The 14,118-nt window shown below is 55.2% G+C and overlaps 4 protein-coding genes across 4 annotated transcripts; 2 read left to right on the forward strand and 2 right to left on the reverse strand.

Moving 5' to 3' along the window:
* Positions 1 to 587: 587 nt before the first annotated feature.
* CLUP02_14979 (transporter Avl9) lies at positions 588 to 4,667 on the forward strand (the record flags this gene model as incomplete). The annotated part of the gene is made up of 9 exons (XM_049293903.1): positions 588 to 649; positions 743 to 970; positions 1,014 to 1,362; positions 1,452 to 1,560; positions 1,635 to 1,800; positions 1,969 to 2,232; positions 2,292 to 2,772; positions 2,844 to 3,056; positions 3,108 to 4,667. The coding sequence occupies 9 exons, from the start codon at positions 588 to 590 to the stop codon at positions 4,665 to 4,667; spliced, it is 3,432 nt and encodes a 1,143-aa protein (XP_049151049.1).
* Positions 4,668 to 6,078: 1,411 nt separating this feature from the next.
* Positions 6,079 to 6,965, forward strand: CLUP02_14980 (uncharacterized protein; the record flags this gene model as incomplete). The annotated part of the gene is made up of 5 exons (XM_049293904.1): positions 6,079 to 6,252; positions 6,337 to 6,405; positions 6,522 to 6,551; positions 6,598 to 6,689; positions 6,884 to 6,965. 5 exons carry the CDS (start codon positions 6,079 to 6,081, stop codon positions 6,963 to 6,965), a joined length of 447 nt encoding a protein of 148 aa, XP_049151050.1.
* Positions 6,966 to 7,114: 149 nt separating this feature from the next.
* CLUP02_14981 (SH3 domain-containing protein) lies at positions 7,115 to 10,205 on the reverse strand (the record flags this gene model as incomplete). Its single annotated transcript, XM_049293905.1, has 7 exons — positions 7,115 to 7,365; positions 7,476 to 8,171; positions 8,249 to 8,339; positions 8,404 to 9,383; positions 9,466 to 9,690; positions 9,778 to 10,042; positions 10,107 to 10,205. The coding sequence occupies 7 exons, from the start codon at positions 10,203 to 10,205 to the stop codon at positions 7,115 to 7,117; spliced, it is 2,607 nt and encodes an 868-aa protein (XP_049151051.1).
* Positions 10,206 to 11,745: 1,540 nt separating this feature from the next.
* On the reverse strand, positions 11,746 to 14,111 carry CLUP02_14982 (uncharacterized protein; the record flags this gene model as incomplete). Its single annotated transcript, XM_049293906.1, has 4 exons — positions 11,746 to 11,775; positions 11,831 to 11,894; positions 11,949 to 13,953; positions 14,012 to 14,111. 4 exons carry the CDS (start codon positions 14,109 to 14,111, stop codon positions 11,746 to 11,748), a joined length of 2,199 nt encoding a protein of 732 aa, XP_049151052.1.
* Between the last annotated feature and the right edge of the window lie 7 nt (positions 14,112 to 14,118).

Genomic DNA, 14,118 nt, shown 5'->3' on the forward strand with positions numbered 1-14,118 from the left:
TGTCGTCGTGGTTTATCTGTTGTGACAAGCAAGGACTGACGATGATATCCACTTAGAGCGAGGGGCGTTGGATGTCTCCGCGATGCTAAGACTTGTGAGTTTCCCAGCCAGACTTTGTGGCTGTAGCAGAATGTCAAAGAACGATTCAAGATGGCAATCAACCTTCAATCAGTATATACTTGTCACGATGCTGAGTACAGATGTCTGCGTGTGCGTGACTGCGTGCATTTCCAAAAAAGTAACGTATCTTGCTACGTACACTTGGAGTGGCATTTCTCGAACCGGGGCCACGCGGGGTTACCGTAGTCGCCTTTTTTCCCCTTGAGCCCGTGTTCTGGCTATTTTTCTTTTCCCCTCCTCCCCCCCATTGTTCTCGAACATCGCTGGAACCTCCAACCCCTGAACCTGTCGTGCTTCCTTTCAATGTGGGACGAGTCGTTCGTTTTTAATTGCAACCCATCCCCGACAATTGGCTTGTCTGGACCTCTGGTAAACACTTGGCTCTATTTCAAGGGGTCCCGTGTCCGCATGAGAGCGTTCTCATAAAACGCGGGCAGAAAATAAAATCAGAGAAGCCAGATGAGCAAATGAGAATCGAGGGCCAGGACGGCAAGGAAATTACAATGAGAGTGGAAAGACTGGACTGGAAGTAATAATAAAGTATTTTACTATACTTTTTTGCCGTAGTGCATTAGCACTAATTCCAACAACTCATCCACAATGCCCACTCTCCCGAACCCAGTCTCATTTTGAACCGTTGCCCGCCTCCGGTCCAATACAAAGCCTACCGCGAACCCACACCGCGAACAACCGTGCTGTGTGTGGTGGGCGAGCCATTCGAGTCTCTCTATTCCCTCAGCTCTCGGGTTTCCATCTTCCTTAACTTTTACCCTCCTCCGCTCGTCGGTCTGCCACTCACGTCTTCCTTTGCCTTCAGCTTTCCTCACCCCAAGCAAGGAGGCGGCGGATTGTCCCTTTCTGTGCTATTACTGCCATTCGACACTCCGTGTTAGCAAGGCCTTCTCCACCGACCGCTACGTTCTTACGGCTGCTACCAAACGTCGCCTTCCCAGGACCCTAATTCGCCAGTGCAAGTACGAGGCGGCGGTCGAATCACCGAGGCAAACTGCACAGCGGAGCAACTCGATTTCCCCAGCTCATAGTCTCACGTACGCCCCCATTCGCGCACCCACGACCGCGCTTCTTTCGAGAGGGACGAACCTGTCACCGCTTTCTGCGAGTTCTGCTTGGCGACGCCGGCAGGTAGCTTGCCGGTCGATTTTCGAGGAGGGACGAAGACCAGGCGGTATACAAAGCGGACGCCCTGTCTTTCCCTACATAATTCTACGGCCCAGAGAGAGAGTGTGTGTCACACTTCTCTTGACGACCAATTCTTCGTATAGAAGACGATAACCGAAGCCCGCCAATTGCTCTCTTGGAGACTTGTGCAGATCAACTCTCCCGGCAGCTTGTCTCACACTAGCTCCCCTTTGAGTGGACGGGGAAATCTCGATACTACGTCAGAACAGAACCCGCAACCCCTCCTCGACTTTTCTGGGGGTCGAACTAGGTAGTTTACCACAAAGACGAACTTCGCGCGCCCGCCCCGGGAATCTCGACGCCGACAAAAAAAGACCTCCTCCCATCGCGAGGCTTTGCCAGCGAAGCGGCAATCGGTACCCTGAAAAGGATTGACTCACGCAAGCAAACGTCGGACGAAACGTGCGACGAACGCGAGGAGGACAAGCGAAGGAGAAGAAAGAATCAAGATCAGGAACTGAGGAAATACATGGCAATGTCGTAGGAGTGGCCTGATTGCGCCAAAGAAGTCGAAGTACAAACACAGATTGAGGGATTCGCGAAGGAAAAGGAATTGGGCGGGTTTCTGAAGTAGCCCACACCTCGTTTCTTACGCAAACACCAGTTTCGACGCTCGTCCACCCCTCGTCGGTGAGAGGCATCACCCAGAAAGAGAGGCAGACCTGATAAAAAGGAGGGAAACATGGATACTCCCGAGGTTGCGACGCCGACGTCTGGCGCCGCTACGCCCTTGACGGTGCCGTCAACGCCGGCTAAGCCAGATTTCATTCCGCTGGTCACGGTTGTCGACTTCCACCATGCCCGCGGACCCGAAGTTGAGATGTGGTTTGGCGCGGCGGAGGGTACAGATCCAGCAGTCGAGTATGACTGGGGCTTGCTGCCCTTCATGGCGTTGAGCGACGGTGCGCACTTGTGAGTATTGACCCGTGTTCACTCTGACGCAGATGGTGACTGGGAGCTCTGCCTCGGAGCCCGGCTGCTATCTTCGTCTCAAAGCTGGAACAGAAGCTGACGACTCGGACCAGATCAAGCGAGGATTTCTCCTACTTTACGCTCCTCCGTCCGGCCACCGCCACGGGGCCTGCGACGTCCCTGTTCGGCATATCATGTACACGGCAGCTCGATGCCTCGCAGCTCCTTAACCGGCCCGCCGACGTCACGCGCTCGACGGTCCAGAAAGCCGTCGTCGTCATCGCCGACACGCCGCAGCACTTTGGCATGATGCGCGAGCGTCTCAGCGTCGTCACGCAGGCCTGGTTCGCGCAGCGCGAGTTCACCGACACGGAGATTCTCCGCCGCTTCCAGGAAAGTCTGGCCGAGGAGAAGGAGCGCGGGTTCTTGACGGAGGAGGAGAGCCGCGACCAGTACCTCGGCATGAGCTTGCGTGAGCTGGTGCATGAGTTCAAGTCACAGACGCTGATGCTGTTCAAATGCTGTTTGCTGCAGCCGAAGGTGCGTTTTCTCCCGATCAAGTGGTAGACCTGCAAAAGGGTAGGCTGAAGGAAGCTGACCGATGAGTATAGATGCTTTTTTTCGGGTCACGATGTGAAAGGTTATGCATGATGCAGTTTTCTCTTATTTCTCTGATACCCGGACTTATCCGTAATCTCGTTGACTGCGCCGACCCGGAGCTGAACAACTACGAGAAGAGGTTGGCGCGGCCCACGAGCTTGCGAACCAGCGATCGCAACTCTTTACTCACTTACATGGGCTTGCCCCTGCAGATTTTCGGCAAGGTAGGTTTGTTGTTGCCATGTCAATAGTTCTGACACTGACGACATCAACAGGGTAGTCTGTTTGGCCCATACACCCCTCTACAGCAACTTGATATACTCGCCGACTTTGGCACCAAGTCATACATTGTGGGCAGCACGAATTCACTCCTCTTACAGCAGAGGGACCGTTATAGCGATATTTTAATCAATCTCGACGAGCACACCGTCAATGTCACATCCTCCTCGCTCAAGAACGCCCTGGCTCTGTCAGCCGCAGACCGCCGTTGGATAGACTACATTACCCAAGTAGTTAATGACACCTGGGACGAAGCCAACCCCCAGCGTCCAAACACCATGGGCTACGTGGGCAGCGAGGAGTTCATCCGCCTCCAGTTTGAAGAGTACATATTATCTCTCGTCTCTTCGGTGAAATACCGCAACCACCTCCATGCGCACCCGAATAACCCGAGGGCGCTCCTCCCGCATATTGAAGGCGACCCTTCCCTCGACTACGGAAACGAATTCATCGAATATTGGTCCCGCACCGAAAACCATCGCATCTGGAACGGCAACACGGATTCCCACCTCTTTGACGTCGTCGAGCCGCGGCACCCTTGCGCCGGCGGTCTTACGATTGATGACGTGCAGCGCCGCATCGCGCAGCAGGTCCAGGACATGCATCTGGACGAGCGTCTCGCCGTCGGTAAGGAGGTTCTCGGACGCAACTTTGCCGTGGGCAAGGAGAAGGCGTCCAACATGTTCAACAAATTCTACTCCGACCTGGAAGCGCTCCGCGAGGCGCAGAGGAAACGGGCCGAGGAGCAGCGCCTGGCTCAGGAGGCTGCTGCCGCGGAGGCGGAAAAGGCTGGCGCTCCCGCCGCCTCTGCTGCATCGACGGAGAGCTCAGCAGCCGCCAAGGCAGCGGGCAATTCTGGCAACAAGGCTAGCTCGTACGTGAGTTCGTGGGTCACATGGGCGGGTGAGAAGCGCAAGGCCGGGTGGGGTGGAGGCAGCGGCAGCGGCAGCGGGAACAGCACCGTGACGTCGCCGACTACGAGTACCAGCGGAGGGTACGGTTGGGGCCGCGGATGGGGCAAGTCCAAGACGGACGCCAGTAAGGCTGGGAACGGCGGTGACAGGGACTCTGCTTCGATTTCGGGGTCGCGGGTGTCGACTTCGTCGGCGGGCACGGAGATCAATGATAAGAGGCCGCATGGCGAAAAGCACGATTTCCAGCCGCTGACGCAGGGGTCGTATACGGAGTCGATTCTCTCAACGGGGTCGATTGAATCGGAGACGCCGGCGGGTCACGTGAGGCCAGAGTCGAAGGATGGAGTTGCGCCGCCCACGACGGTAGGAGCTTCCAAGACGACTGGTGAGGCTGATAGCAAATTGAACGGCGGGGATAGCAGTACTATTCGGACAGTGGTTTCCGAGGCCGACGTGGAGGGAAGAAAGGGAGGTTCTACGCCGGCCGCGGCCGCGAGTACTCTGCCGACTAAGGCGCAACAGCCACGGCAACAGGAGAGCGACGAGGAGGAGGAGGACGAAGTGGAGGAATCCAGGGCAACGGCAGCTGCCGCGGAGGCTGCAGCTGAAGCGGCCAAGGCTTGGGGCGATGATCGTCCATGAGGAGGAACCGCACCTATGAAGAAATAGAATGAAAGCATAAGGGGTATCAGCAAACCGAGATGATAATGGGGAATGATGGGAGATGGGGATGTGAAGAAATATCAACTACAGCACAACACACAAATTCCTGCAGGGAAAAAAAGAATCATCACGGTACAGAGTGTGTACAGAAGTATCAGCATAGCGAAGCATTTGTTGGAAGGGGGGGTCCGCGATGCCAGGGTCGGATCGGAAATCCGGCGCGCGCATGAAGAACGTCAACCTGGTTATCTTGGTTTTGTCACCAAACCTGTAGCTTTAATCATTATATATTTTTCACATGCAGAAGAGATTGAGAAAGCTCGTTTAACGGCCTTTGATGACTTTGAGGGGGGGGGGGGGGCTACTTGGGATTTGGCCGATGTACTACGGCTTGCGTGTGTTGGAGGGAGATGGCTGGGGGTGAGGATTGGATGGTACAGATCGGAATGGATGAGACCAATGAGAAAGAATGCGGTTCATAACGATGTGTGATTGGGTTCCGTTTCGATTCGTGACTCGGGCATACACGAGGCTGAGGATCTCGGAAAACTTTGTCCTCTCGTTGCGTCTACTAATGAGATGTAAGTCTTGGTCCGGGAAACTTTCGTTGTCCGTTGACCACAGATGAGTCTCCATCTGTGTGGACGAATGACAACGATGACCTACAAAAGCGTCAAGAGAATTCGTCCACACAGACGGAGACTCATCTGTGGTCAACGGCGAGTGGGGAAAGCTCTATCGATAAAAGCCGACGTCAGGCCTGCGAGGAGGCTTTTCCCCCTCTGCTCGAAGCAAGACGACCAACGTGCACTTTGCCGTCCAGCCGAGTCTCCTGCTTATATGCTGTTCCGACCTGCACTTATTTAATAAGAATGAGAAGTTCAGGAGACGAGGTGGTCGTTACATGCTCCAGCCCCTCTACGCCATTGATACACGGAAGGGTATTAGTCTCGGAATATGTAAGGAACACTGAAAGTTGAGTAGAGGGCTTGCTGGCTCGAGGTGGAGTTGCTAACTAGGGGCAAGACTGATGTCACCGCAAGACCCAGGAAGATTATAGAGACCGGGTCTGATACGGAGAACTAACTCCAGTCTTTGCTGTCTTCGAGAAGACAAAGGTCCCTGCAGATGCCATGCGCCTAGTGAGAGACCTTGCCTTGTCACTTTTACTTGATTGTATACTGGCGGTGGCGGGAACGGCTAGAGGTGCCTCGTTCGAATGTATATAAGTCGATCTCTGCGTGTTTGTTAAGCTTGGTGAGGAACTCAGGGCCAGGCGACGTAGTAAGATCGTCGTCAAAAGAGGATTACCTCTTTACTTTCTTACTCCAATGACTTTTTTTCCCCGCATCTTGAGAATCGAGAAATATCTACCGTGTGCTATCCAAACATGTTATCAAATTGTGAGAGCGGGAAAACGCAGTTTTCTTCTACACATACAGCTTCCTCCGTGGCAGCATATTCATCCCTGAATAAGCTCAGTCTGCCCAATAGCCTCTACGGAAACGGAACGTCTCTCGGCCTAGCCGAAACGTTCGCCTCGGTCATCGTTCCTGGTCGTCTCGTCAGACGGCCTGCAGATTCGTCGCGTCAACCATGACGAGCCATCATCTAACGGTCACTGGACCGTCGCTGTTAGACCGGCTAGTCAATTGACCAAATTTCGCAGATGACTTCTGGTAAGGTCGCTCTTTGTACTAGTACATTTTCTGAACTTGTTTGAAGATGGGGTACCTACCAGGTCAAAGTCCCATGCTCTCCTTCCTCGACATTAATCTCATAATCTCTTCTCCCTTCCTTATTTTCTAGTTTTCGCTGACCGTGAGGTGACAGATATCGCCCTTTACCGAGGCCGAAGAGAAGGTGCAATGAGTGGAACGTTTCGTAACATCGACTTCCACTTTTACAGATGGTGTGGCAAAGACGTAAGCTGGAGATGAACATATCCTTGCTTAATCAAAGTGCTGAGGAGTATTGTCCGTGTCTACAGATCAGGAAGGGGTAGCGATTGAGGTTTGAACCCTGGGTATGTTTTAATATTCGATCTAAAAAGATTTCGTCTTGCTGGCAAAGATTTACTCCAGTCTAAGTAGGAACGATGCTTCAAAGAGATCCATCCCCCCTTGTATGGGCTTTGAATTTCTCAAATCAGAGACAGAACGAGTATATCGCAGATGCCTTGTGAAGCCTTCAAGTTTCTCAACCTATGGCTGTGATGGAATACTGATCGCAGTATTTGAGACTGGGTACGCAGAGCAGGGCACCTTCTCTCGGTGACGCCAAATGTGTCGTTTGTATCTTTCAATCGTTACTGGGTATTGAAAACTCCTAAAACACAACCCACAAAGGTATCGTCATTCAAAGAAACAAACAAGAGAAAACGTCCACCGCATCGCCGAATCAACCCAAGTGCCTATCCATCTTCTTCACACAACCGATGGCCGCGGCCCAGACGAGACCATGACGTGCCCAACGCTCGACTGCCTCGACGCCTTCCTGCCGGAAGAGAACCTCTCAAAGAAGCCCGCCGTCCCAGACCTTCTCCGCTCCCCGCTCGAGATGCTCGACCTGTCCGAGACCTCGCGGATCGAGGCGGCGTCGATAAAGGTCTGCGGGAAGATGCCCCAGACGCCCTTTGCGTTGGTGCCGGACCAGCACCAGTGGTCTTGCCAGGCCCCTAGATGCCTCGTGTAAGCAGACTGAAGATACACGCCATGGAATCGTCTAACCAGGAAAATGGAGAGACAGAAAGGGGAAGAGAAGAAGAAGAAAATAAAAAAGACTCACAGCTGATGTTGGTGATCCTCTCCCCCTGATCAAACTTCAACCAGTCCCCACCATCCTTCGGCCTAGGCGCAAACTTCCACCGCGCCACAGCCGAGATGTTACTCGCCGTGTCCGCGCGGATCTCCGCCTTGGGCGGCGCCTCCAACTTGAGCACATCCAGCGGCGCGGACCCGAAATTCCCCTCGTGCCACCCCATCACCCACTCCCCGTTATATTTGGCAGGGAACTCCACCCCGCTCAACCTCGCGCCGTTAGCGAGCTCGAACCCGGGCGTGTTATCGTACAGCAGCCGCATCCCGTACATCCTCTTCACCGTCTGCGTCGCCGTCGCCGTCGGCAGCTGCGCGAGCTCGAGCTGGCGGCCCTCGATGCGCGAGGGCCGGGGCGGGGCGCGGAAGTGCAGGTCGTAGTTGTTGCGCAGGTGGAGCGGCACCTCCCCCCCGCCCGTGGTTTCCGAGGTTTCGACGACGGTGATGCCGGGTACTTGGGGCAAGGGCCGCGGGTGCCGGGCGAGGTGCTCGAAGAGCTTCTTCTGGCTGAAGAAGACTGTGGCGTCGCATTCTTCGAGGGTGCGTTGGGCGTGGACGCAGAAGACGCAGCCGTAGAGGAACTCGTCTGCGCGTTTGGTGGCGACGTGGGATTTTTGGAGGAAGCGGGGGCGGTAGGAGATTTTGTTGGAGGTGTGGTTTGCTTCCTCTGGAGGTTGTCACCGTGTTAGTTCACCCAACCCCTAGAATCAAGTCGGATATCAGGGGAAAGAGTTGGGTACGTACCGGCGTTGTTGACGTCGTTCTCGACCTGTTTGAAGTCGAGCTCGTAGGAGCAGCTCGAGCACTTGGCGACCTCGTGTGCGCCAGAGAATCCCTTGGAATGAAAGTCAGTCGAGGTGTGCTACAAATAGAAAAGGGGCGGGACGCTGCCTACTCACCGGTTTCTTAACCTTCTTCACACCAAGACCTCCGCGCGTGACCTCCTTCGCGCCCTCGCAAAACCCTTTATACAAATAAAACGAGCTGCTCAACCCGATATTACAATCCTTTGGCCGGGACGAGACCTGAAGCGCCGCCTCCCGTCCCTGCGAAGAAGACGACTCCGACTCCACAGGGATCAGCCCCTCGCCGTCGCTCATGACCAGCGGGACCTTCTCGATGCCCTCGTGGACGCCGGGCGGGAAGTTGGGCGGGATGATGGGCGGCCTCGACGTCGGGCTGAGCCGGCCCCCGTCGTGAGCCGAGGACGTGGAGGCGCGGTGCTCCGTCATGGAGGGGCTGATGGCGCCCGAGTTCCTCCTGCCGCCGCCGTCGAATACGGAGTCGTGGAGGGATTCCTGGGAGCGTTGCCGTGAGGCGTGCGAGTACATGGAGCTGGTCTGCGAGTGCCGGTGGGGCCGCGGGGAGTGCCCTCCATTCACGTTCCGCGGCGTCTGCGTCTGGTCTTCCGTGACGATACCTAGTGTCGTCGACGAAGCTCGTCCTCGCGAGACGAGGGGGTGACTTCTATCCGTCATCGATACCGGTGATCGCGTGAGGTCCTGCGGGCTCATTTGGTGGTACCGATCTTCTTCCGAGAGGACGCGGTCGGTGGGGATCTCAAGCCGATGATCTGAGCCGTGCGAGAATCTGCTCATGTTCTTCGGGCTGCCCGGCTCAGAGATGGGCGAGCTCATGGAGACGGGCGGACGACGCTCAACGTTCATCTCACCCATTGGTCCTTCCAATCCCGTCTCGATCATGGGGCTTGCTCCTATACTCCACGGGTTTGTCGGCGGAGGAGGCGGCGGTTGTAGCTCGATTACCTCCTCCCTGACTCTTGGCTCTGGCTCAGGTGTTGCGTGTTGCTCTTCATGTGGCTGGAAATGATGTCCCTCATTGGACGTAGGCAGACTTCCGTGGCCTTGGTCTTGGGTCTCTATCGTCGAGGGGGTCTTTGGTCAGCTGCGTGGTTTTTCTTTCTCATATTTGAATTCAGGGGGAGCAATGGCTATAGTTACCGTGTGTAGCCGGTGGCGATGTCGCGATAATTGGAATAGGAGGCTGCTCCCGCGGCGCCGGCTCCAGCCTCATCCTCTTCAAGATCTCTCCAGTCCGGAGGCCGGCCCTCTTGCAGAGCTCCCGCAGCTCGACATACTTCTCCTTTTCATACGTGTCTGCATCGATTACGTCTTCAAAGTCCCATATCATGTCGGTCATCTGTGACCTGTAGTCGGCGATCTCGTCTACATGGATAACATAAGGTTAGTTAACACCGTCACCATATGTGCGTGAGAAGAAGAAGAAGATTAAGAAAACGGAGATCACCATACTATCATCTTTGAGCGCATCTATAAAGTTGACGCCAGACTCCTCCAAGTGGCGCAAGCACAGCGGCTCAATAATCTTGAGGATGCGCTCGGCGCTCTTGACCAGCTTCTGGCTCTCGGAGAGCATGTCCCGGTCGTCGCCCGCGTTCCCGAGCGCAACGGTCCCCTTCTCCACGACCTCCTCAAAGGGCCCTGTCACCAAGTCCTTCACGACGTCCATGGTCGGCAAAAGGGGGGGCCCGTAAGTCCTTTGAGAGCCGGTGGCCGTCTGGTCTCGGTCTCCCGGCGGCGGGGTTTTAGGTGGAGCCGTCGGTCTGGTTGGTTAAAGGTACACGATGGGCTAAGCCAGCGCGAGAAGTTGGCAGAGGGTCATCCGAATAGTAAGCTTGGATCTGAATTTGCGCAATCGCCAAGTGTTTTTGAGGGTTCATAATCACAAAAACTTTGGAGAAAAGATCTTGGCAGGAAATGTGAGAAAAAGAGAAGGGAGAAGAGAGAGGAAATGCGAAGAGGAGGGCAGGTTAGGATAGGACAAGGCTGTAGGAAAACTACTAAGCTGAGCTGAGCAGATCAATTAGTCGGCTTCGCTCAGAGTCACCACTACCAAAGCAGGGCCAGCTCCAGGCCGCAGGATAGATGAGCAAGGTATGGCACACAAGGACGGGACGGGATTGGAGATGGGCGGCTGGCGGGCAAGGTAGGCAGATGCAGGGCGCACCGCATGTCAGACTGGCCGCTCGCTCTCCCGAGACACGAAGCGTACCTCTGGGCCGTCCGTCTATCTGTCACTCGAGAGATAGAGCGAGCGAGCAAGGACACAAGAGTACCGGTAGCCAACGGGCGTGGCTTGCTTCTCGGAACGCCTCCGCACTTCCAGTTCCAGTTCAGGTCTTGAAAGTTGACATGAGTGACAAGCAGGCAAGGCGGTGCGGTGGTGTTGCGCCCACCTTTGCAAGCGAATGCAGGTGAACCTCGCCCCGGTATCAGGCTAGTCCCGCGAGGAGATCGACATGGCGGGCGATGAAAAGAGTGTCAACATGTCTGCTGCATGTTCCAACGTGGAGGAGGGGGGTGGAGGAGAAGCGCCAAAGGTGGAGGAGGAGGCGTTCTGGCGTCTTGGATCCGAGGTAGGGCTGCTGAGCTGTCGCTGCTAGCCTTCAGAACCCCCCAGGCAGACCCGTTTGGCTTCATCGGCGTGGCACATTCCTAAAGCTGGCTCCGCGATTGGTGTTTCTCAAGCGAAAGGAATGTCGCGGGCGTGACGGAGTTTGCTGGTAAAGTATTGAGGGAAGAGGGACGTTTGGTAGGGGGTTGTAAGCGATCAAGTCCACAACGTCGGTACGTACTATGACTGAATAAGCAAGAAACCTGAGGTAGGTAGCATTGGTACCTAGGTACTATGGTAGGCTCATCAGATGAAGGCTGCAGCCACGAGGTCCAGCACAGCTAGCGCAGAGGCGCAGCTCAATACAAGCCCATCGACGTAACCTCTTAGAGTAAAGAGGCTCTAACAAGCATTTGGATCATTGCACAAAACGACGCCCAGTTGTGTAAGCCTCCCGATCTGCCTTGCCCGGTGCGCAGTTTGTTTTAAGTGGTCATCTGCCCTTTCATCATGAGGCATTACTGAGTAAGGTCAGGAAGGTAGACAGCCCTGACAACATACCTTATCTCAACTTCTCCATCGGTCACCCTTTGTGGCCACCGACGACAGCATCGCTTTTGCTCCATTTTTCTTCACCGAAGAGACAAACATCCAGAGGGGTTGCCTAACTCGTATTTTGACCGAAACAAACGCCCGATTACAGACAGCAAGTAACCCGTAGCTTTTCGGAAGACCCCAATTAAACATATTCGCTAGCAATACACGCCAGAACAGGCATAACTCATATTCTCGTCAATAAGGGGTTGTGTGTATATTTTGTTTCTCATCCACCAGCCCGTCCTTTGACCAACTGTTGATGACGGCCTCTATGCCTTGGTTGTGTTTCCGGAGATGCTCTGGTGATCTCACGTCAGAAGGTGGCAGTGACGGTTAAAGTATACAGCGACTTACCTGAGAAATCAGATTGCGACCAATCTGGATAGTCTCGGCCATACCGCGTTGGCGAAGCCAGAATCTGTCACATCGTCAGTTTAAATCTTCAAAGTCAAGGGCAAGAACATCAACTTACGCCTCCTCGGCGCCTCCGTGGCCCTGAGTCGAGATCCTGCGGGCCTCATCCTCAAGAGCCTGCATGGTGATCATCTCCGTCTTCTCGATACCCGGAGTGGCAGCTTGGTCCGAAACGCCTTGGCCCAGATTCTCCTCGAGCAGTCTCTTCTTCATCATGAAACGTTCCTTCTTCTCCCTCTGTAGTCCGGGGCTGTCCAGCTTCTTCATAACGAGGCGAACGACGAACTGAGCGCCAAAGTAGAAGTGCTCCGAAAGGAGGATGCTGAGGAGGAGACCCCATGCCTGAATGCTTCCAGGGGTACCACGAGGTCCATCGCCCTTGCCAGCGGATCTGCACAGGAATACAATCGAGGCGCTGGTGATGCTACCCAACCAAGACAAGAAGCCCAGGGCGTTGAGCCAGGGTCCGATGGAGTCGGCGCGCCACGGAATCGGCCGTCTGCTGCTAATGGCGATCTTGACAGCGTCCGACCTCATCTCGACCCAGTTGTTGACGAGGAAGCAGCAAGCGGTCAAAGGCCAGGCCACGGAGAAGAGAGAGAGGTAACCAAACTGGATGACCATCTCTCTGTAGTCTCCGGTAACATCGTAGGTCTCAAGCTCAGCTTCGTTTCTCACACGCTCCAAGAAGGCAGCCTCTTCCGGCTGGTCCTTGATCTTGGCAGCGCTATCCTCCTTGGACATCTTGGACTGCACCTCTCTGACCTCCTGGAACACCTGGCGCTTGACGTACGGCACAATGACCTCGGTGGCAAAGTTGACGACCTGGGCGGTGACGGTGAAGTAGAACATCTGTTTGCTGATTCTCTCGGGGTTGATGGAAAACTCCTGAGTCTGGAAGTTGACGTCCTTGGGGGTGATCTTCTGCGCAGTTGTCCGCCAGAAGTCGAGGTAAGGAGTGAGATGGTCGCCGAAGGGCAGGTAGACAAAGGTGGTGAAGAACAGAGCCATGTACGAGGTCAGGAAGTTGAGAACGAACTCCTTCTGAACCAAAGCCGCATGGTGTGCGTCAATCGTTTCGTAGTTTTCCATCTCAGTCAGTCTCGTCGCGAACTTGGTGAGCACGGTAGAGAAAGTAGGCGTCATAACCACCAGAATGACGGTCGGGAGGAAGGCCAAGTAGGACTGGAAAGGTCCATTGTATACCTCGTTGATGAAGATTTCCAGCGAGTTGCAGGTGACGATAAGAGTGCCCAGCACCACGATGCACGCTGCTGCGAAAGGGATCTGGAGAAGTTGCGTCTGCAGACGCTTGATGGGCGAGTAAATCTTGACGGGCTCTCCGGTGATGGGGTCCTCGGCCTGGCGCTCGAACTCGAATTGCGGGCGAGGGTGCTGGATGTTGGAGACGCCGCGGACGCCCCACTGTACGGCGAGGTCGACTTCCCTCTGCTTCCAGAACTCGAAGAAGATGACGGACCACAGGCAACTGACGAGAGCATAGAGCCAGGAGAACTGGCCAAGGAACATCCAAGCACCAAAGCCGGCGGCGGCGGGAACGACGAGGAACTTGAAATAGGTCTGCATGAAGGCAAAGTAGAAGGCGACGCTCTCGCCGAACTTATCGCGAATCTCGTCGAGGTCGTTCTCGTCCGTCTGTCCCTTTGTGCTCACCCTCTTGATCCACTGGCGGTTGAAGGAGTGGTTGTGGAGGGGGAAGATGCTGGCGACGTGCTTCCACTTGCCGGACTCGGGGGTGATGCCGGCTCCGCCCTCGTTCTTGGGCTTCACCATGAGCAGGTAGACGAGGCGCAGGCGCTCGGCGTCGGAGACGGGCTCATCGCGGAGAGCCTGGGAGAGGTCCTTGTCTGCGGTGTTGGTTCGAGCGCCCTGTAGCCAGTCTTGCAGTCTGGATCGGTAGACTTGGTCGGCGAGGAACTTGTCGGCGATCTTGATGAAGACGAGGACGGAGCTCTTGTCGCCTCTCCGGACCTCGGTGGTCAGGCCAACATGGGTCAAAGCTTCGATTAGCTGGACGAATGAAGCTTCGGCGCTGGCGCGGTCTGGATGAAGTAATGGGTCAGTTTTCGTGGTGAGGCACAGAGGCAAAGGGGGACTCACCCTCTTGCGGGATCTTGTAGTTGATGACATAGTCGACGCCAAAGTTGGTGTCTAGACCCTTGGTCTTCTCATCGCTGTAAAGGTCGCGAAGAGTCGCCATTGCTGCT

Source organism: Colletotrichum lupini, chromosome 8 (genome assembly GCF_023278565.1).
Source record: "Colletotrichum lupini chromosome 8, complete sequence".
Lineage (NCBI taxonomy): Eukaryota > Fungi > Ascomycota > Sordariomycetes > Glomerellales > Glomerellaceae > Colletotrichum > Colletotrichum lupini.